General features: G+C 48.0%; 1 protein-coding gene across 4 annotated transcripts in view; it reads right to left on the bottom strand.

Moving 5' to 3' along the window:
* Window positions 1-21143, bottom strand: part of UBASH3A (ubiquitin associated and SH3 domain containing A) — a 368437-nt gene that overhangs the window by 53957 nt on the left and 293337 nt on the right. For all 4 annotated transcript variants that reach the window (XM_069635649.1, XM_069635648.1, XM_069635650.1 and 1 more), the window contains one exon: window positions 1922-2028. In XM_069635649.1, the coding sequence (XP_069491750.1) occupies window positions 1922-2028 (107 nt within the window). Of the gene's footprint in view, window positions 1-1921; window positions 2029-21143 lie in introns of those variants that run through there.

The following is a 21143-nucleotide window of genomic DNA, read 5'->3' as shown; positions in this document are numbered from 1 at the left end:
TGGTGACTGCCGTATAGCCTGTGGCCATGGGCAGTGGCCAGATTGTCTGGCTACTGGCCATGACCACGAGGGACTGGCAATGTGGTTAAAGTCGCCATGGCCACAGGGACCGGCTATTTAGTGAAGTTTTTTTAAGTTAGGTTTGAATGGGAAAAGAATTCTGCTCGTGGCTACAGCCCGAATTGCTGGACGGAACTGCTGCACATATGCGTGAAGAGCATCGGCAAGGACCTCAAAGCATGGTTTTGCAAATATGTCTTTTGTTTTAGTCTTTCCAAAGTGCCAAAATGTAAGTACACACATTTATGATCTAACTTTGGTGCCTGGGCAATGGCCTGGCCCAGAGCAAGCACACATGTGTACTGTCGTTTGCTTATTGGGGCATTTGGCATGGCCGAAGACCTCGGTTTGAATGGGAACTAATATTCTGCTTGTGGCTACAGCCGGAAGTGCTTGACCAGATTGCAGCAAACTTGCACGTTGCACAAATAGCATCAGCAAGGACCTGAAAGCATGCTTTTGTAAATCTGTCCTGTGTTTTACTTTTTTGCAAGTGTCAAAAGTAAGTTCACAAAATAGTGATATAACTTTGCTGCCAGGGCAGTGGGCCTGGCCCTCGACAAGGTCAAATGTCTACTCTGATTTGCCTATTGGGGAATGCGTCATGGCCGAAGCCCATGCCCCATGGATTGTGGAGACTGGCCATAGATGCAGGCCATGAGCACTGGCCATTGGTCACATTATGAGGGTATACTGGACAGTGAACTAGGATGGTGGGTAGGTGCAGTGGATAACGGGGGTGGTTTGGTGGGGCTGGGGTCATGGTCAAGCCTCATGCCCTAGGCAATTCAGCCATGACTTGCATCCCCAGCAATCCCTGCTGATGACGACACACATCAGGATGCATTGCAAAAAATATGTTTGTTAAAGGAGGTTTATCATTCTTTCATATACGTTAAAAGAGAAATTATTAATATACAGTGTTAAACATCATGAAACATTTTCAATCATAAAACCCTATGAAATTCATAGAAAAAACTTTGTTAATCGTATGTTATGGTTAATATGCACTAATAAAAACCAATAAAATTCAGTGAAAAAGCATTGTTAAAGGGGCGTTACATTTACAAGTAAAACCGAACTACTCAAGAACTTTGCCACTTATAGTAAGCTAAGCAACCATAACTTGCACCACCGCCATGCAGTGCTGAGACTAAGACCCAGCACATCAAGGATGATGTCACACACGACATCATCAATGTCATCAATGACATTTGTGATGTCATCTTTGATGTCCTGGCTCTTAGTCTTAGCAGTGCACGGTGGTGGCGCGAGTTATGGTTGCTTAGCTTACCATAACTGGCAAATTTCTGGGGTTTTTCGGTTTTACTTGTAAGTATAACGTACCTTTGCAACGTTTTTTCATTGAATTTCATAGGTTTTTATTAGTGCAACTTAACCATAACGTCCCATTAGCAACGTTTTTTCACTGAATATACATATATGTAAATAGGATCAAACGTATCGCCTAAGCCTGTCACCTCCTTAGTGTGTCCATACCCCACTAAGTCCCCCTAAATTCCCATTAGACTCTTATGACAGCAAGTTATGACAAATGAATTAGAAGTGTGGGGGCAGTACCTGCCAAAATAATTCCATGAGAGTAGCCTCGTGCAGTGAAACTCCTCCGGGGGCACAGAGGAGTCGCGTCATTACCCATTGTTGCCCCTGAATTGAGGACCTCATTATATTGGTGAATTGAGAGACACCGAGCTGTGGAAACAGGCCCGAGTCTTCCTGTCTGGACGAGAGTAAATGTCTCCCCCAAAATGCTTCGATTGATGTTTCAACCTTGCAGAGCAAGGTTGGAAGTTCTAGCAACTTTTCAACAAGTACAGAAAACAGGAAGGAGGCTCTTTACTGTTATGGTCGCAGTTACGGAGGATGGACTCCATGGCCGCGGAGCAACGGGTCATAAACTCAGCATAGCTCTCGGATGCGACGAGTGCAGAAACGGCGACACAGGGTCTGGGAAAAAAGAAAAAAGAGGTTGGCAAAACATATCACAGTCATGTCTGCCTTGAAACAGTGACAGGCCCACCAAGGACAGCAGAACGACCACACATGATGTCAACCTGCTCCATCCAGGCCAGGAATTTTCAAGTATGAAGCTCTGCAAGTCAAAGTGTAATAGAGTAATCCATTTACAAAACCCCACAGGTTAACATGCACCAGAAAAACATTGATATGTGAAGCCCCACAGGTCAATGTGCAGAGAAACATTGATACGTGAAGCCCCAAAGGTCAATGTGCAGAGAAGCATTGATATGTAAAACCCCACAGGTCAATGTGCAGAGAAACATTGATATGTGAAGCCCCACAGGTCAATGTGCAGAGAAACATTGATATGTGAAGCCCCACAGGTCAACATGCACCAGAAAAACATTGACATGTGAAGCCCCACAGGTCAATGTGCAGAGAAACATTGATATGTGAAGCCCCACAGGTCAATGTGCAGTGAAACATAGATATGTGAAGCCCCACAGGTCAACATGCACCAGAAAAACATTGATATGTGAAGCCCCACAGGTCAATGTGCAGAGAAACATTGATACGTGAAGCCCCACAGGTCAATGTGCAGAGAAGCATTGATATGTGAAACCCCACAGGTCAATGTGCAGAGAAACATTGATATGTGAAGCCCCACAGGTCAATGTGCAGAGAAACATTGATATGTGAAGCCCCATAGGTCAACATGCACCAGATAAACATTGATATGTGAAGCCCCACAGGTCAATGTGCAGAGAAACATTGATATGTGAAGCCCCACAGGTCAACATGCACCAGAAAAACATTGATATGTGAAGCCCCACGAGTTAATGTTCAGAGAAACATTGATATGTGAAGCCCCACAGGTCAATGTGCAGAGAAACATTGATACGTGAAGCCCTACAGGTCAATGTGCAGAGAAGCATTGATATGTGAAACCCCACAGGTCAATGTGCAGAGAAACATTGATATGTGAAACCCCACAGGTCAATGTGCAGAGAAACATTGATATGTGAAGCCCCACAGGTCAACATGCACCAGAAAAACATTGATATGTGAAGCCCCACAGGTCAATGTGCAGAGAAACATTGATATGTGAAGCCCCACAGGTCAATGTGCAGAGAAACATTGATATGTTAAGCCCCACAGGTCAACATGCACCAGAAAAACATTGATACGTGAAGCCCCACAGGTCAATGTGCAGAGAAACATTGATATGTGAAGCCCCACAGGTCAACATGCACCAGAATAACATTGATATGTGAAGCCCCACAGGTCAATGTGCAGAGAAACATTGATACGTGAAGCCCCACAGGTCAATGTGCAGAGAATCATTGATATGTGAAACCCCACAGGTCAACATGCACCAGAAAAACATTGATACGTGAAACCCCACAGATCAATGTGCAGAGAAGCATTGATATGTGAAACCCCACAGGTCAATGTGCAGAAAAACATTGATATGTGAAGCCCCACAGGTCAATGTGCAGAGAAACATTGATATGTGAAGCCCCACAGGTCAACATGCACCAGAAAAACATTGATATGTGAAGCCCCACAGGTCAATGTGCAGAGAAACATTGATATGTGAAGCCCCACAGGTCAACATGCACCAGAAAAACATTGATATGTGAAGCCCCACAGGTCAATGTGCAGAGAAACATTGATACGTGAAGCCCCACAGGTCAATGTGCCGAGAAGCATTGATATGTGACACCCCACAGGTCAACATGCACCAGAAAAACATTGATACATGAAACCCCACAGATCAATGTGCAGAGAAGCATTGATATGTGAAACCCCACAGGTCAATGTGCAGAGAAACATTGATATGTGAAACCCCACAGGTCAATGTGCAGAGAAACATTGATATGTGAAGCCCCGCAGGTCAACATGCACCAGAAAAACATTGATATGTGAAGCCCCACAGGTCAATGTGCAGAGAAACATTGATATGTGAAGCCCCACAGGTCAACATGCACCAGAAAAACATTGATATGTGAAGCCCCACAGGTCAATGTGCAGAGAAACATTGATGTCTAAATTCCCAAAGGTCAAGGTCTACCAGGAACATCGACATGTGAAGCCCCAAAGCTCAATGTGTACCAGAAACATACATGTGTGTCGCCCCAAAGGTCAACTTGTACCAGTCAACCTGTCAATGCCCACCGGTCACTACGCACAAAGCTCTGCTGGTAAATTTGTACCAGTAACATCCATGTGCAAACCAACAGGCCAAAGTGGGACAGAAACACATGTGCAAATACTCACAGGTCAAATGATATTATAATAATTCATGTGTGAAGCCCCACATGCCAGCCTGTACCAGAAACATACACGTGTGAATGTACCAGAAGGGTTTATGTCAATACACGTGTGAATGTACCAGAAGGGTTTATGTCAATACACGTGTGAATGTACCAGAAGGGTTTATGTTAATAAAACAAAACAAAAAAAAATAAAAAGAGCCAAACTCCCTAAAATCCCCAAATAAATGTTGGTAAGAACATAAGATTTGGAGGGAAAAATAAAGGAGGCTGGGGTTAAGCATAGATGGGGTAAAGTGGAAGTCCAAATGTGATTGGGGGGACCCCCGGATAAAAGCAATGACATTTGCTTAGACATTTTCAACCATCATGCATTTGTGAACTACATTTGATTTATTTATAGAGTATTTATAGAGTATTTATAGAGTATTTATAAGGCTCACTATACAGGAGAAAGTGTTTCCAGGCGCCACAGGGCATAAAAAGGAGGGCGGGGGGAGCAGGGGATATAAAACAACATTAAAGGTCCTACTAGCCCTTGTGACATTTGGATCGTGCAAGTGCAGATACAAGAAGTGCTGAGGGGGAGGAGTGGTGGGGGAGTGGGGGTGGAGGTGGGCATAAGTGCTGGGGCAAAAAATGCAGGGGGGCGGGGCCCAGGGGCTAGGCAAGAGACAGAGATCGTAAGCAGCACACCATGCCTGAATAGCAGTCAGACAGTCAGGAAGGAGAGAGGAGGCAGAGGAGGGAAGCTTGAAGGAGAGCTGAGTGTCATCAGCATGACACTGGAAATTAGGAGAGAAGGAGAAAATAAAATGGGCCAGAGGGGCATTGTAAATGTTAAACAGTCGCAGCAATAGGATAGAGCCCTGAGGGACGCCGCAGGTAGAGAGTAAGATGGAGAAAAGGAAAGGGCCCAGTCGCACCTGGGATGGGCGATTACAAAGGAAGGACGTGACCAACCCAGTGCAAGGTCGTGATACCAAGGGTGTCGTGGAGCCGTTTTAAGAAAGTGACATGAGTGACCATGTCAAAGGCAGAGGAGAGATGAAGGAGGATGAGAGTAGAAGGAGAGTTGGCGTCAAGGTTTGAGAGCAAGTCTTCACAGGTGTTCCGGAGAGCAGTTCCCATGCCTCTTAATGCTCTGAAGCCAGACTGGTGGCCATGGTGAAAGCCAACAGATTCAGTGTGGCGGGTCAATTGGGAGATGACCAACTTCTCCACGAGTTTGTACAGGAAGGGGGTAGTGGAGCTAGTGCGATATTTAGCCGGGCAGGAGGGGTCCGCCGATAGCTTTTTTAGGAGTGAGTGCACAGGGGAGTGCCCGAGGGATAGTGGGAAGGAGCCAGTGGCAAAGGAGTGGTTACAGAAATCAGACAAGGCAGGTGCGAGAGTGCAGATGTTGTCCTTAATAGTTCTGGAGGAGCAGGGAGCACCTGTTTGGAGGAGACTTTCATAGAGCGGACAGCTTTAGAAACCTCATCTGGTGCTATGGTCGAGAAGGATTATAGTATAAGGGAGGGGGGCCAAGGGGTGCCTGAGTGGTGGGGGAGTAGGAAGGGGGGTAGAGGAGAGGGAAGACAGGATGTCCTGGGTTTTGGTTATGAAATGGGTGGGCAGTGCAGAGCAGAGGGCCTGGGATGGAAGAGGAGAGGTGGAGACTGCAATAGGAGTGGTGAGTTCTTTACAGATTCTGAACAGTTCATCCGTGTTGTTGGTGGCCCCAGAGATGTGGGCTTGGCTATGGGCCCTCTTCTTGGAGCAGATGGAGAGGCGGTATTGCCTTTGGAGCAGGCGACAGGTCAGTTTGTCATTGGATGAGTTTGAAGCTCGCCACTTCCATTCAGCAACTAAATGCTCACAGCAGAAAATATACAGCCAGCTAGGGAAAAGGCCCAAGATACTCTTGCAAGGACAAGAGGTTTTATTTCTACAAAAATAGGTGTGCAAGCAAAGAACTCTGCTGCCATGGAACGTTCTGGCTGAAAGGGTGCAAGCAGAAGTTTAAAAGGAGATACAGCGTCATAGGTGATGTCATTACATATGGCTAAAACCCATGTGTCTGGTTGGTGCGACCCTATACATGGGCGTCCTGCTCCATAGGGTATGCCAGGCCATTGGTCCCAGCCCAGTCCGACCATCTTCCATCACGTGGAGTCTGCTGGGCTCATCGATGCCAGGGAACCAAGGCCAAAGAAGCAAATTGCGACATTTGCACACAGTGCTACTCTATCATTATACAGTGCACCTGGCATGCTGAAAGACTAGCACAGGGGGAGTTTCGAGGTCACACTAACCCACATGTACTTAATTTAACCTGATTGCGTTTCTCTGCTTCCACCCTCTCTTTTGAACTATAGTTTATCCCTCCCTGTACCTTGCATTACAAATCATATCACTTATGAAATAGATGTGGGACAGCCATGCTCTTAGATCTTTTATGGCTGATTGGTTTATGGTAGGTGGTCAGGGGTCAACTGATATCTCAGAATTCAGGGCTCTTGGCACTGGGGCAGTTGTAGGTGTTATAACTCGTAGTTTGCTGGGTGGGGGTCGAAGGCTTGCTCTGGCCTGCTTGTGATAACACATGTACTAAGGCACCCAGCAGTGTCTTGTGGCACTGCAGGGCACATTCTTTCTTAGAACAAACATATTGGCAACAACATTTAGAACAAAGAAGGGGTTCTGTGGAAGTTGGCAGCGTGGGCCTCTCCTGTCAGCGCTTGGGCCTATTCAGATTTCCCCTTCAGGATTGCGGCCTGTGTCTAACGCACTAAATACTGTATGGCCATGCTGGCCCTATGCTTCAATTCTGCTACTTAATATCGGCAAAATGGTGTTTGTTTATATACCCGCACTATGTCTAAACATCTAAATTGAGTACTATGTTATGATCGTGTAGGGGCCTTTAGGACATCCCCCTCCCCCATGGTCTATTACAGTTCTCTCAACGGGGCTCACCTCACTCTAAAGCGCCTAGGGTGGTGGGATGGGTTCGCTACCGTCACAGCATTCCCCCCTTTCATTACTTCTACAGTGATGAACACCCCCCCACTCCCTTCTCACTGTCTCCTCATATGGTGGAGTCCCCTTTTGTGGTATCCAGGCCCCTACACACTGTAAGCCTTCCCCTGATCATGCATATTCCTCAGGCGTGCATGTCATATAACTACATCCCCTATCGCCTGCCAGACCCACCTATACTTCCTCATAGCTCTCAGGGTCAGGGGTTGAAACAATGGTGGTGTGATATAAGCGGTCCACTTCATCTACATATGGGATGGGTATCATGTGAGGGATGGCGTGGTCAGTTTTGTATTTCACTATCTTTTGTATTGTAACGTACTTTTGAAATGCCATCATCATTGCGCTACTAGGCGCTGCTTTGGCACAACACCGGAGGCCCATTTGGCAGGTGCAGAAGATGACCAAGATGAACACTATGACGGGTACCAGCATCTTCGTGATTGCACCCAACCAGGACGGGGCACAATTGAATGCAACATTAAAACAGTAATTTCCTTGAATTCCTCCTTCTTTCTTCATACGCACTCCTAGACCATGTAAGGCTGCAACCTTAAGAGACTCTCAGTTTGGGCTTAAGGGGACATCCAATACCTCCAGTCCACAGGAAGGCCACCCTTCAACTTCCAAGAAAAGAAAAGAGACTAAAGAGAAATCCAGGGTCTCTGGAAAGAAGAAAGGTCTGAAAACCAACCCTGTTCACAGGACAAGGACATCACAGAGAGGACTGTCCCAGGTCACCCCAGTGACCCCTTCCCCAGCTGATGCTAAGTGGGAGGACCAACCAAATTCTGTGGAATCAGCTACTGGTGACACAGAACTGGAAGAACACCTTCCCTGCATTGGAGACCAGGATCCTAGAGACCATACTGAGCTGCAAACTTTACTTGCAGGAGGTGGACCCTCTAGGGCAGACTTCAGGAGAGGACAGAGAGAGTGTCCCTCTCTAGATGGTCTGTGTCAGCAGACAGCTTCCCAGCTGGAAGGGCAAGAGCCAGGGAAACATAGGCTTTACTGGTAGGATGGCCTCCTCGACAGAGAGCCTACTGAGTCTACCCCAGGGGACTACAGGAGACTAGTAGTGCCCCAGGAGGTGAGACAGACGTTCCAACAGTTGGCAGATGAGATCCCTCTGGATGGCCCCTTGAGATTCAAGAGGACCAACAAGAGGCTATCTCTGTACTTCTACTGGTCCAAGATGGGGGCTGTTGTAGATAAGTTCTGTTGGGGATGCCACACTTGTCAGACTTATGGCAAGAGTGGGCCCAAGAATGTGGCACCTTTAGAGCCCCTGTTAAACGGTAATTATATAGTGCCTCCTTAGTATTTATATTGGCCTAAGCCTATTCGCACTACACGGAAAACCATGTTGCAAAGTTCCGATTTTTGGGTTAACTTCACTGCCAAATTAAGATTCATCCGCCATTTTGATTTCTGCTCGTGTGTTCTACGTTCCAAAATGGTGGACTATGTTTTCGCTTTGCAGTCAAGCCTTCCGACCTTTGAGTTCCGTTTATGTTTAGGTTGTCCGAGAGCCGACTGTTTACACTGAGCAAAGAGACCTTGTGCTTCATATGAACTGTCATTCAAGTGTCGTCTGCGCTCACAACCCTCATCCTTGTAACATCGGGACAATGAAGAACAAGCTTCGAGCGTATACTTTGGCTGAACTGCATTGTGAAGAAACTTAGTACAAGGCTTACAGCGGGATCCGAGAACATATATCACCATTGTGTCTTCATGGAAATGCAAACCTATATCCTTCGCATAATATTTCATAATCTGTATGTGAACTAGGCACGAACTCTAGACCACAAATTATTAACGTGAGGTGAGGCTGGACAATATTACATGAATTGTATAAAAGCACAAATGTTTAGATGTTCAGCTCTCTCTCACCTCTCCTTGTGGGCCGGTACACATTGTGAGGTGTTGGGAGCCAGATAGCTATCTGTTTTGCTTTGTAAACTGTACAGTAATAAAAGATCTATGAATCTTTTTAGCCCGTAATTGGTGTATTTCCTTTGTGGTACTCAGCCTCGATATTTCTTTGTTCTTTCACCCCTACCTCTGGTGGGAGTCCCTTTTGAGAGGGTGGGGATTGACATTGTTGGTCCCCTAGACCCTCCAACTTCCTCAGGCAACCGATTTATATTGGTTGTGGTAGACCATGCTACCAGATATCTCTGACAGGGTATCACACTTTATGTTCCGACTACATGCAGACCGTGTGGAAAACTGTGGAGGGACTTACACGTTCTCAACAGCCTACCATCCCCAAACAAATGGGTTGGTGGAGAGGGTTAACTGTGCCATAAAGAGCATGATAGGTGCTTTAGAATAACCCCTAGAAGAAAATGGGACCCTCTACTGCCATGCCTTCTCTTTGCTTATAGAGAAGTCGCTCAAGCAGAGGTGTGGCTCAGCCCCATTGAACTTCTTATGGTCTTCCAGTCAGAGGTCGTTTGGCACTGATTAAGGAAGGGTTGGAGAGTGCTGTTTCCCTACAGCCAGTGATAGTCACTGACTATGTGCTAGGCCTCAGGAAGAGGATGGCACTGATGATGATATTCTGCACAAACAAAACAAATAAATCCATTCGATTTTTTGGTTTTCGGTCTTTTTGATTTGAAACAATTGTATTTCGAATCTTTTCATTCAACCCTTTGACTAGACACCAAGCATTGGTACTACCAGAAGGCCAACATGGTGGAGTTCACTCCAGACCAGCTAGCATTGATTATGGTGCCTACAAGGCAGAAGGCCTTACAGGACAAGTGTATTGGACCCTTCAAAATTTTACGCACGCTTGGAGAGGTCAATTATTTAGTGGACCTAGGTAACCCTAAGGAGGCCCTAGGGTCTATCACACTAATTGTCTGAAGGCTCATGTTTTCAGACCAGAAGTAGGAGCTTTGCACTTAGCCTCTGATCAAGAGGAGGAGGAGAGTGAGCCTCTCACTGATCTCCTCAGGGGATAACCTTCAGATGAGACAGTTGAAGGAGTGAAACTCTCTTCAGATTTGACTCTGCAACAACAGGAGGAGTGCAAGGCTCTGTTGAATCAGTTTGCCTACCTGTTTTCACTGACACCAGGCTTGACCCCTTGGGGCCAGCATGATATTCTCACTGGTGACAATCTCCCTGTCAAAAGGAGGGGTTACAGAATGTCAGATCATGTCAGATCTCATATAAAGGAGGAGGTCAAGATGATGCTTGACCTGACCTTGGCGTTATTGAGCCATCTACCAGTCCATGGGCTGGTCCAGTTGTACTAGTGCCCAAAGCAGGAACCAAAGAGTTGAGATTCTGCGTGGACAATAGCACTTTTAATGCCGTCACCACGACTGATGGCTATCCTTTACCCAGGACAGATGAGCTGGTGGACAAAACTGGTTCAGCCAAGTTCCTCAGTACATTTGACCTGGCTCAGGCTATTGGCAAATAGCACTGACAGTCCATGCCAAGGAGAAAACTGCATTTTCCACCCCAGGAGGCTTATACAAGTTTGAGGTTATGCCTTTTGGACTCAAGAATGCACCTGCTACATTCCAAAGCATGGTGAATCAAGTTCTGAATGGGTTAGAGGACTTCTGCATGGCATACCTGGATGACATTGCAGTGCTCAGCCCCACTCGGGAAGAGCATCTTGACCACCTAGGATATGTTTTGTAGGCTCTGGAACAGGCACATCTGACCATAAAGGCAAGTAAATGTCAAATTGGTCAGAGTAAAGTGGTCTACCTTGGACATGAGGTAGGAGGAGGTGAAATGAGGCAATTGCCTAGCAAAGTAAAAGCTGTACAAGACTGGGCCACCCCTACTACTAACACCCAAATGAGAACCGTCCTATGTCTTATAGCTTCTCCCTTAAATGTTACTTCTCACCCAAATTCCCCAAGAAGGTCAGGTGGAATGAGGAGTGCAATGAGGCCTTTGAAGGATGGAAGAAAGCCCTTTGTCAAGCACCAGTCTTGAAAGCTCCTGATCATAACCACTCCTTCATTGTACAGACAGATGCTTCTAATACAGGGATAGGTGCCGTTTTGAGCCAACTGGATGAGAAAGGCAGGGAACATCCAATCTGCTTCATTAGTAGGAAACTGAAGGACCGTGACACAAGGTGGGCAACTGTTGAACGTGAGTGTTTTGCCATTCTGTAGTCTTTGAAGAAGTTTAGACCATACTTGGATGGATCTACTTTTGTAATTCAAACAGACCACCAACCCTTGAGCTGGTTAATGCAGATGAAGGGGGATAATCCTGCATTGTTAAGGTGGTCAATCAGACTACAGGGTTTTGATTTTACCATAGAACACAGGTCAGGCTGTAATCACCAAAATGCTGAGTGTCTCTCCAGAAAGTATGACCGACTGGTTTAGGAGATTTATCCAGGAGTGGATTAAATCCTCCTGTCCCATAGTCTGGGGGGGATGAGTGTTAGGGAGAATGTTCATTTCTGTGCTAATTCCCTTCCACCTTAGAGACCCCCAGCTCTTTTGCTGGATTTAGGACTGTTTAATTTTAACCCTGGAGTGAGTGAGACCTTTTTCTCACTCTCTCGTGTGTTTTTTAGCTGATTTGGCTTTTGTGTGTTCACTGTTTTTGGAGTCTGACAAACTCCATAGGCATCTGCTTTTTGTATAGTGACACAAAGCCCCTTCAGTGCAGTGTCACTGAGAACTCCTTTAGATTTCTCTTAAGGTATAAATACCTTTTCTTGGCTGAACTACAATTCCCAAGAAGGGTAAAATGAAATTGACTTTACTTAATATTTCTCTTAGTGGGTCCAGCACACACCATTTTATGTGGAGTGGTGGGGGTTACTTAGTAGCCCCTTATCCTATCTTCTCATGCAACCTTTTTATGTTATCCTCACTACTTTAAATCGCTGGTGGCAGTGGTTACCATGTTCCTACCATTATGCTTTTCTACCACAGGCTGAGCCCTCAGCTGCAGTACAACACTCATCGGTGACCATTTTGTCAAAATGGCCCTGTCTTCTTTTTTCACCATTTTCTGTTTGTGAGGTCTTTCTTGGTTTGTGCGTTGAGACAGGTTTGAGCCCTTTGTTTGTCTTGCCTCTGGCTCCAGTGTGTCTGGAAGGACAGGATGTGAGGGAGGGTCCTGAAACTCCCCTGTCCTTTGTTTCTAGGAATGCCTTAATGAAACTAGTCCTGATTGGCTGGCTGGCCCTGCTTTGTGATTGACAGCCTAGGCTGGGCATGAATGGGAAAAACCTGCTTAAAAGGCAAGGGTTTTGGAACTACAGGCAGAGTCGACCACTGGGAGAAACACCCGACAATAAAACTGTGAACGGAGCTTGCTGCAACCTCCTGGACCTTTGAATTGCCTGGTGAAGCCCTGCTGCTGTGCTGACCTCCTTTTTCACCTCGACAGAGAAGCTCTGGACGGAATGACTTCTTCCCTTGGATTAGTTTGACCAACTAACCCCAAGAAGAATTCCACTGGACCGCCACCCCCAACTTGATGTGCCTCTCCATTGCTGCGAGAGCCCACTGCCAGGAGTCGAGTGTCCGTAGTCGAGTGCAACGTCTGCCACGGAACGAATCGGCTAGAAGCTCCAGGAGCCTCCTAAGTACCCTCTAGAAGCAAGACCTCCAGATCCAGAGTCCCCTCACCAGAGTGCAGAACCGAGGGAGTGAAGGAAGTCCAACTGGTGTCCGTGATCCATATCAGTGCTGTTTGCTAAGCGCTGAAACCGCGAAGTGCTGCTGAACTGAAAAGAGCCCGTAGCTGCCGACGACCTCCCGAGTACTGCCGCAGGAGCCCTCCAGACATCCTCTTGTCCCCACAACTGAGGTTCAGGAACCACGGTCTGTATCGCTGTAGCAAGACGGAATCCATCTGGACCCCTCTTCTTCTAACCAGAGTTACTGTTTAGGCTTGGGGTACTTACATTATTGCCTGTAGCCACGCTTTGCTCACTTGGGAATTGCCTTGGCTTACATTTTTTTGAGTTGATTTCAACTCCCTTCTCACAGTCTTAACAATGTGTGACCCTACAAGTGATTTTTCTGAACTCTATAACTTTGTGCAAGACGTTTATCCAAGAAGTGCATCAGATCTGTAGACTGTGTCCAAATGACTTTAGCTGTCCTGGCCCCCTAAAGGCACTCCTCTGAATCCAGTGACATTCATACTGTTGGTCCCACATAGGTGGTAGTTTGTGTTATGCTGGTAATGCTGCGAAATACTTATCTGACTTCATTGGAGGATTCAGCTGCCCTCACAATTGCTGAGAATTGTTCCAACCTTTTTACTTCCATAACCCTTTGCTTTCTGCAACTCCGTCTACAAAAGTATAACTAGTGTCATATATGAATGCAAATACTATCCTTGTGATTGAAGTCACCTTGGGGTGTAGGAGTAGTGTGTGAAGCACATCCAAAGATTATCCACTGGCTTTATTTGACTCTGAAAAGTAATTTTAAAGTGTATTTGAATTGTTACAACAAATTGCTTTTTTAAAGAATGCTTATTTAAAACTTATGATAAATAAATAAATATTATAACAGAATCCTTGAGTGTAAGTGTTACTTGGCTACCTGTATTTACGAATTTCAATTGTACAGCTCTACAGCTCACATTTACCCTCTTGAGATAGGCCTGGCTGCTCAGTCACGCTACCAACTTGTGTAGTACAGAACTATACCAAAAGGTGGGTTACCTAATACCAAGCAGATAAGTGTTGTGTAGTCTCACATCGTGTGACTGCACCAATTCTTATCTAACAATCGGGACCCCTGTTCCCACTTTCCCACTCTCACTCCGGCCATCCTTGGGTCCTCTTCCTTTGCTTTCTTTTGAGGCAAAAAACATTGGTGTCATCTTCGAATCCACTCTCTCCTTCTCTCCTCACATCACAGACCTTGCCAGAAGGCCCACTACCAGCTGCACCTCATCAGAGGTATTCTTCCTTTTCTTACTTCCCCCAGAAGCTCACTGTCTCCAGAGCCCTGGTTCTCTCTAGGCTGGACTACTGTAACAGCCTCTTTCTCCAGGCAGAGAGAGTGGGGTAGATCGCTCTGCTCTGCAGGTGTCTCCCTCTGAAACGGCCTCTGTGCCCCTCTCAAACTTGAGCCGGACCACCTGAAGTTCAAAAGCAGCTCAAGGCCTTCCTTTTCACCCCAGCTTTCTCTCTCTTCCTCCACTGCTGACCTACCTGCTTGCTTCACAGACTGGCTGCATCGATACCCTCAGAGTCTGACCAGTGCCCCCCGTACTGCCTCTGGGCTGTTGCGCAATAGGGGCTGTAACTGTTAACCTCTACAGTCCCCCGCCTTCTTGCACTTACGCAGAGCCGCGCTGCCCTGGCTGCACTTACTCAGCGCAATTGCTGTCCTGTTCTCACTTTTCCCTTTCCCTCTGGCTGGCAATTCTCCCGCCCCCCTCCCCTGCTCCTTGTGTTGCTGCACTTGCACGATCTGAATGACACAAGGCCTTGTAAGATCGCTTGTCTTGTCTTCCCTCCGTACCCTCCCTTGTCTTGTTGCGCCTAGAAACACATGTGTACAGGCGCGTTATAAATGACATATCATATCATATATCATATCTTGAATTTCCTTAATCCAAGTTGTTTATCATCAGCCCCTGTGCCATCAAAAACCCAAGTCCATGCTTTCAATGTATTCTTTATGAATAAGATTAGACAAATCCAAGAGAAAATTGAACAAAATCTGGAACAGGCAGCACCCAAGTTAGGGGCCACGATCCCGATGTCTTCCACCATGCCTTCTATGAAGGCCCCGCAGTTTGATTTTGAACCTGTGTGCAAACCTGTGTCCCAGGATCTCATCACTAACTTGTTACGGAATTAAAAACCTACCAAAGATATGCTGTTTGCGCCGCCTGCGTCCGCAGCCCAACTTTATGCTGCAGACATTGCCAAGTTAATGACTATGTTTGTTACCTATCACTAAGCCCCGCCCACCTGGTGCCTTCCTGGTTGCCGCTCTTTTTCACTAGTTAAGGAGCACTCCAGCCTCACCTGGCCTAAGCCCCGCCCACCTGGTGCTTTCCTGGTTGCCGCTCTTTTTCACTAGTTAAGGAGCACTCCAGCCTCACCTGGCCTAAGCCCCGCCCACCTGGTGCCTTCCTGGTTGCCGCTCTTTTTCACTAGTTAAGGAGCACTCCAGCCTCACCTGGCCTAAGCCCCGCCCACCTGGTGCTTTCCTGGTTGCCGCTCTTTTTCACTAGTCAAGGAGCACTCCAGCCTCACCTGGCCTAAGCCCCGCCCACCTGGTGCCTTCCTGGTTGCCGCTCTTTTCACTAGTCAAGGAGCACTCCAGCCTCACCTGGCCTAAGCCCCGCCCACCTGGTGCCTTCCTGGTTGCCGCTCTTTTTCACTAGTTAAGGAGCACTCCAGCCTCACCTGGCCTAAGCCCCGCCCACCTGGTGCCTTCCTGGTTGCCGCTCTTTTTCACTAGTTAAGGAGCACTCCAGCCTCACCTGGCCTAAGCCCCGCCCACCTGGTGCCTTCCTGGTTGCCGCTCTTTTTCACTAGTTAAGGAGCACTCCAGCCTCACCTGGCCTAAGCCCCGCCCACCTGGTGCCTTCCTGGTTGCCGCTCTTTTTCACTAGTTAAGGAGCACTCCAGCCTCACCTGGCCTAAGCCCCGCCCACCTGGTGCCTTCCTGGTTGCCGCTCTTTTTCCCTATTTAAAGATCCCTTGAGCCTCTTTTTCTTTGCAGGTGGGGAGCAGGTGCAAGTGGATCTAGGTCACATGGCCTAAGCCCCGCCCACCTTCTTAGACCTTCCTCTTCCTTTCTGCTCGTAAATCTTGGATCAAGGGCATCTCTCGCCAGGCATCCGAAGTGAAGGGCAGACGAAGAAAAGGCCAGTTCCTGTTTGGACCTGTTCAAAGCAAGAGAAACCAGGGCAAGAATACCTGCGCAGACAGCAGGTATGCATGCACCAACATGTGTTTACTCCCTCTGTCCCCACAGGCCATCCCCACCATCATCAGGCAACACCAACAACGTCAACTACTCCAGTGCTGGGGTGAGGACAGGTGATACGTGACACAGTAAGTTGTGCATTTGTTAACGTTTTATTCTCGCGCCGCAGCGTGTGTGTGCGGTTCACGTGTATTGCGTGTCCCTCACTGCGTGGTCCCTCGCAACTCCCTATTGCATGTGCCTCATGCCCCCCTTCTCCAGCCTCCTGCACCCACACACCCCCTTTGCTCTTCCTCATTGATTGCCCTGTTCTGCATTCTATTGCTTTGTGTTCTGCTGCATTCTTCCTTCTTCTAGGTTTATATTTGTCAACTGCTTTGTTCTTTTGTATATTGTTCTGTGTTCTGCTGTGCTCCACCCTCCTCTAGGTTCTCTTTTTAATAACTGCTCTGTTCCTGATGCCCTGGTAACCTGATTTGCTTACCAGACTCCCTAGTTTTCTGCCTGCTCTTCCATCTGAGCTCCTGTCTACTTAGTCAATCATTAGTCAATCACCCACTATAGTGTTGTCCCTTTCTGTCTCGTCTGCTTGCACCCCTCCTTGTGTCCTCCCCTAGTGTCCCCCCCACCTTTGCCCTACACCCCTCTTACTCTCTCCTCTTCCCCCACCTACTCTATGGCACTCTCTGTTTCTCCTATCTCTCCTATCAAACTGCTTCTCTATCGACCATCCTGCTCTCCTCACTAAGCCTGGTAGGAAGTTGTTCGAAAAGGATATCCTGGTCTCCAACCCAGACCTCCCTATCGCTGACACCTATACCAGTGCTTCCTCCAGACAGACCCTCACTGACATCCTCTGTCGTTCCCACGCCAGACCTATGGACTCTTCATATGGTCTCTGTGCTCTCGCCTTTCTCTTCATGTCCCATTAATGGTGTCACCCAGTGGGAGGCCCTCCTGCCCTTCTTCCACTCCTGTAAGGTCATCATTAATGTTTACCTGAATGGCACCGTCTTGGTCCAAGACCCTGAGGCAACGTGATAGACGCTTCCTGCGCCTTATGAGTTTCCATTTTTCTCCTGCTGTCCCTTCTCTCCCTTCTTCGGCTTCCTTGCCTCCCCCTCTGCCTCCTCCTTGGCTACCTTGCTCTCCCCTCCTTCCTTTTCTGCACCCCTACCCCTCTGGCTCCTTCTACACCTCTGCAGGGCTCAGATTGTTACCCCTCTGTGGAAGTCTTTCAAGGTTGGCAACCTTCTCCATATTGCCACTCTCAGCTCTCTCTCAGCTGTCAAACACTCCTCTGACATCTGCCGCCTCCTGGAATCACTTGATCTCAATGTCCTCGGTCTCACCGAGACTTGATACATGGCCAGCTCTGTCACAAGCTTTGACACTCTCCTCCCTGATGGCTACAAGATCCTCTCCGTGCCCAGATCCAACCATTCCGGAGGGGGTGTAGCCTTGATCTTCATGGAGTGGATTCCTGCCTCTGTCATTCCTATGCAGCCCACTCCTCTTTCGAATGCCTTGTCTGTAGGCATTCTTTCTCTCTCCTGGTCCTTCCCTTACTGTGGCTACTATCTATCAGCCACCTGGTCAGATCACCTCCTTCCTCTCTCATAGGGCGGACCTCTCTTCCTCTCTCCTGGCCTTGACCAGTCAACTCCTTCTTCTTGGAGACTTCTGCGTGTATGCTTCCTGTCCCTCCTCTGGACTCTTTCGCGACCTCTGCACCGCTCTCTCACTCTCAATTCTCCCCTCTGGCCCGGCTCATTCTGCAGGGCACACTCTGGATGTTCTGATCGCTTCAGACCCTCCCCTTTCTATCCCTCTGACCACTCCTCTCTCCTGGAATTATCAATTTCTCCTTTCCTCCCATCGCTCCCTCTCTACCCCTCACACCAAGCCAACTCCAGCACTGCCACCTACCTTCTCGGTCATCCGACCTATGAAGCTTGTGTCAGTTGAGGCTTTCGCCACCACTTTCTCTCCCCCTCCTCCTCTTCTGGCTGACTCACATCCTGACACAGCCCTTTCCATGCTCCACTCTTCTATCTCTGATACTCTTGATGTTCTTGCCCCTGTCATGAGGATCCGCTTGAAGCCCAAAGCCAAGTGCAATTCTGGGTTTGACTCCGACCTCGTTACCCTTAAACGCAAGTTCAGGTTGGCTGAGAGGAAATGGAGGGCTTCTTGCGCATCTAGTAACAAACTGTCCTGTTGCCTGTTCCAAAGGCAATAGCACGCTCTGACCGCACCAAGAAGAGAGCCCACATCCAAGCCTGTGTCTTTGCGGCATCTAACAACTTGGTAGAACTCTTTAAAATCTGCAAGGAGCTGGCCAATCCTGCTGCAGTCTCTACCTCTCCTGTCCCCTCCCAGGCCCTCTGCACGGCCCTGTATTCTCATTTCATCTCTAAAACCCAGGACAATATGTGCACCCTCTCATCCTCTCCTCCTTTTCATTTTCGACTGTTTGAAATGTCTCCAACATGGCTGCCAGCTTCTTTGTGCCTGTGAGGCTGTGACTCCTGAAGTGTCTTCCTCCATGGTGAAAACAGATTGGCTGTTGCTCCACCTTTGCAGCCAATCGAGGCACTGGCATTCACCAAAGGCTCATTGCTTTGCTGTGTTTTCTTTTCCCTGCCCCCCTCCCTTCATGGAGCCCTGAATGCCTGGGCTAAGCTGATCCATCCTGGACCAGGTAGGTGTTCTTCCAGTGAGCCAGCAACACCTTGCAATTTAAAAAAGCATTTTTAACAAAGAAACGAAAAATGGAAAATTGCCCAAAAACGAGATTTGCAGTGAATTTGCATTTTTAATGAGTGCAACATCACTGTGCTATTTTGCAGCGTCCTCCACTCTCCTGCTGCCTTTCTTTCATGGACAGACAAATTGAAATTTTCATTTTCGACTGCTGTTTGAAATGTCTCCAACATGGCTGTCAGCTTCTTTGTGCCGGTGAGGCTGTGACTCCTGAAGTGCCTTCCTCCATGGTGAAAGCGGATTGGCTGTTGCTCCACCTTTGCAGCCAATCAGGGCACCGGCAGGCTTTAGCCGGCTCCACCCAAGGCCCACTTCTAAGGCCCCTGTCAGCTTGCCTGTCTGCTCACCATGGCGCTACAACTGCCTGCCCCTCCCTGGGGATGTCTGCTCCTGCAGTCATGATACTGGACTTCCGAGACTCTCTTACTTCCCTTTCTATTGGTTAGTTCCCTCCCTCTGCCTACCCTTCAGATTTCATCTCTTTCACCTTCACTCTACCTTCTTCTTGTTTACAACTGGCCCCCTTCATGCTCTTGTCTAAGCACTCACCTATAATCTTACCACGTTTCGTATACCTATTGATGCCTAGGAAATTGCCTTGAAAGTCAAATTTGGGTGTGTTTAGGAAAGTCAAATTTGGTTGTGTTTAGGAAAGTCAAATTTGGGTGTGATTCTGCAAATCTAAATTGGCTGTGTTGTTTTTTTTTTACCTTACTTCGGCCCTAAATTGTAACCTGCTAGCCCAGTGACTGTTCCTTACCGCTGATCTTGTATATTTCTCTTGCTGCCCCCTCTCTCTACTAGGCCATGGCGTTATCTGTTTCTCCTATCTTTTCAAACTGCTTCTCCAATGACTATCCTTCCCTCCTCACCAAAGTCTGGTAGGAAGAAGTTCAAATAGGATATCTTGGCCTCTAACCCTGGTCTTCCTATCGCTGACACTTACTCCAATATTTCCTCCAGACAGACCCTCACCGACATCCTCTTTGACGTTCCTTCACCAGGTCTATGGACTCTTCATATGGTCTCTGTGCTCTGTCCTATCTCCTCCTCTCCCATTAATGGTGGCACTCGCTGGGAAGCTCTTATGTCTTCCTTCAACTCCTCTAAAGTCATCATTAATGTCCACCTTAATGGCACTGTCATGGTCCAAGGCCCTCAGGCCAATCTCCTCCTCTTTGATAGGCGCTTCCCTCGCCTCATCAATTTCCTCTCATCGCCTGCTGTCCCCTCCTGTCCCCCCTTGGGTACCTTGTCCTCTCTCTCCTCCTCTCTCCCTCCTAAGGCTCTTTCTCCTCCGCAGGGCGTACCTCTGATCTGTACCCCTCCCCGGGAGGTCTTTAAGGCTGGCAACCTTCTTCATATTGCCACTCTCAACTCTCGCTCTGCTGTCAAACACTCCTCTGACATCTGCCACCTCCTTGAAGAACTATACCTTGATGTCCTTGGTCTTACTGAGACATGGTTCACGGCCAGCTCTGTCACAAGCTTTGACACTCTCCTCCCTGATGACTACAAGATCCTCTCTGCACCCAGATCCTCCCGTTCTAGAGGGGGGTAGCCCTGATCTTTCCTGAGTGGATTCCTGCCTCTATCATTGCCACTCAAACCTACTCCTCTTTTGAATGCCTTGTCTGTATGCTCTCTCTCTATCCTACACGTTCTCTTACTGTGGCTACAATCTACCGGCCTCCTGGTCAAATCACCTCTTTTCTCTCTGAGTGGGCAGACCTCTCCTCCTCCCTCCTGGCCTCTACCACTCAACTTCTTCTCCTTGGTGACCTCAATATCCATTTAGACTCTCCTTGTTCCTCCTCTGTACTCTTCTGTGACCTCTTTGACTCGCTCTCCCTGTCCATCCTCCCCTCTGGCCCGACTCACTCTGCAGGGCACACACTCAATGTCTTGATCTCCTCTGACCTCCCCCTCTCCATCCCTCTAACCACTCCTCTCTCCTGGAGCGAACACTCCCTCCTCTCCTCTCATCTCTCTGTCTCATCCCCCCAAGCCAAGCCTTCCCCAATGCTGCCACCTACCTTCTCGGACATTCAACCCATGAAGTGTGTGTCATTGGAGGTTTTCGCCGCCACCTTCTCTCCTCCCCGTCCACCTCTGG

This window comes from Ambystoma mexicanum, chromosome 7p, assembly GCF_040938575.1.
Source record: "Ambystoma mexicanum isolate Mex_15411 chromosome 7p, UKY_AmexF1_1, whole genome shotgun sequence".
NCBI classification, from domain to species: Eukaryota; Metazoa; Chordata; class Amphibia; order Caudata; family Ambystomatidae; genus Ambystoma; species Ambystoma mexicanum.
This window is presented reverse-complemented; position numbering and strand designations above follow the sequence as displayed.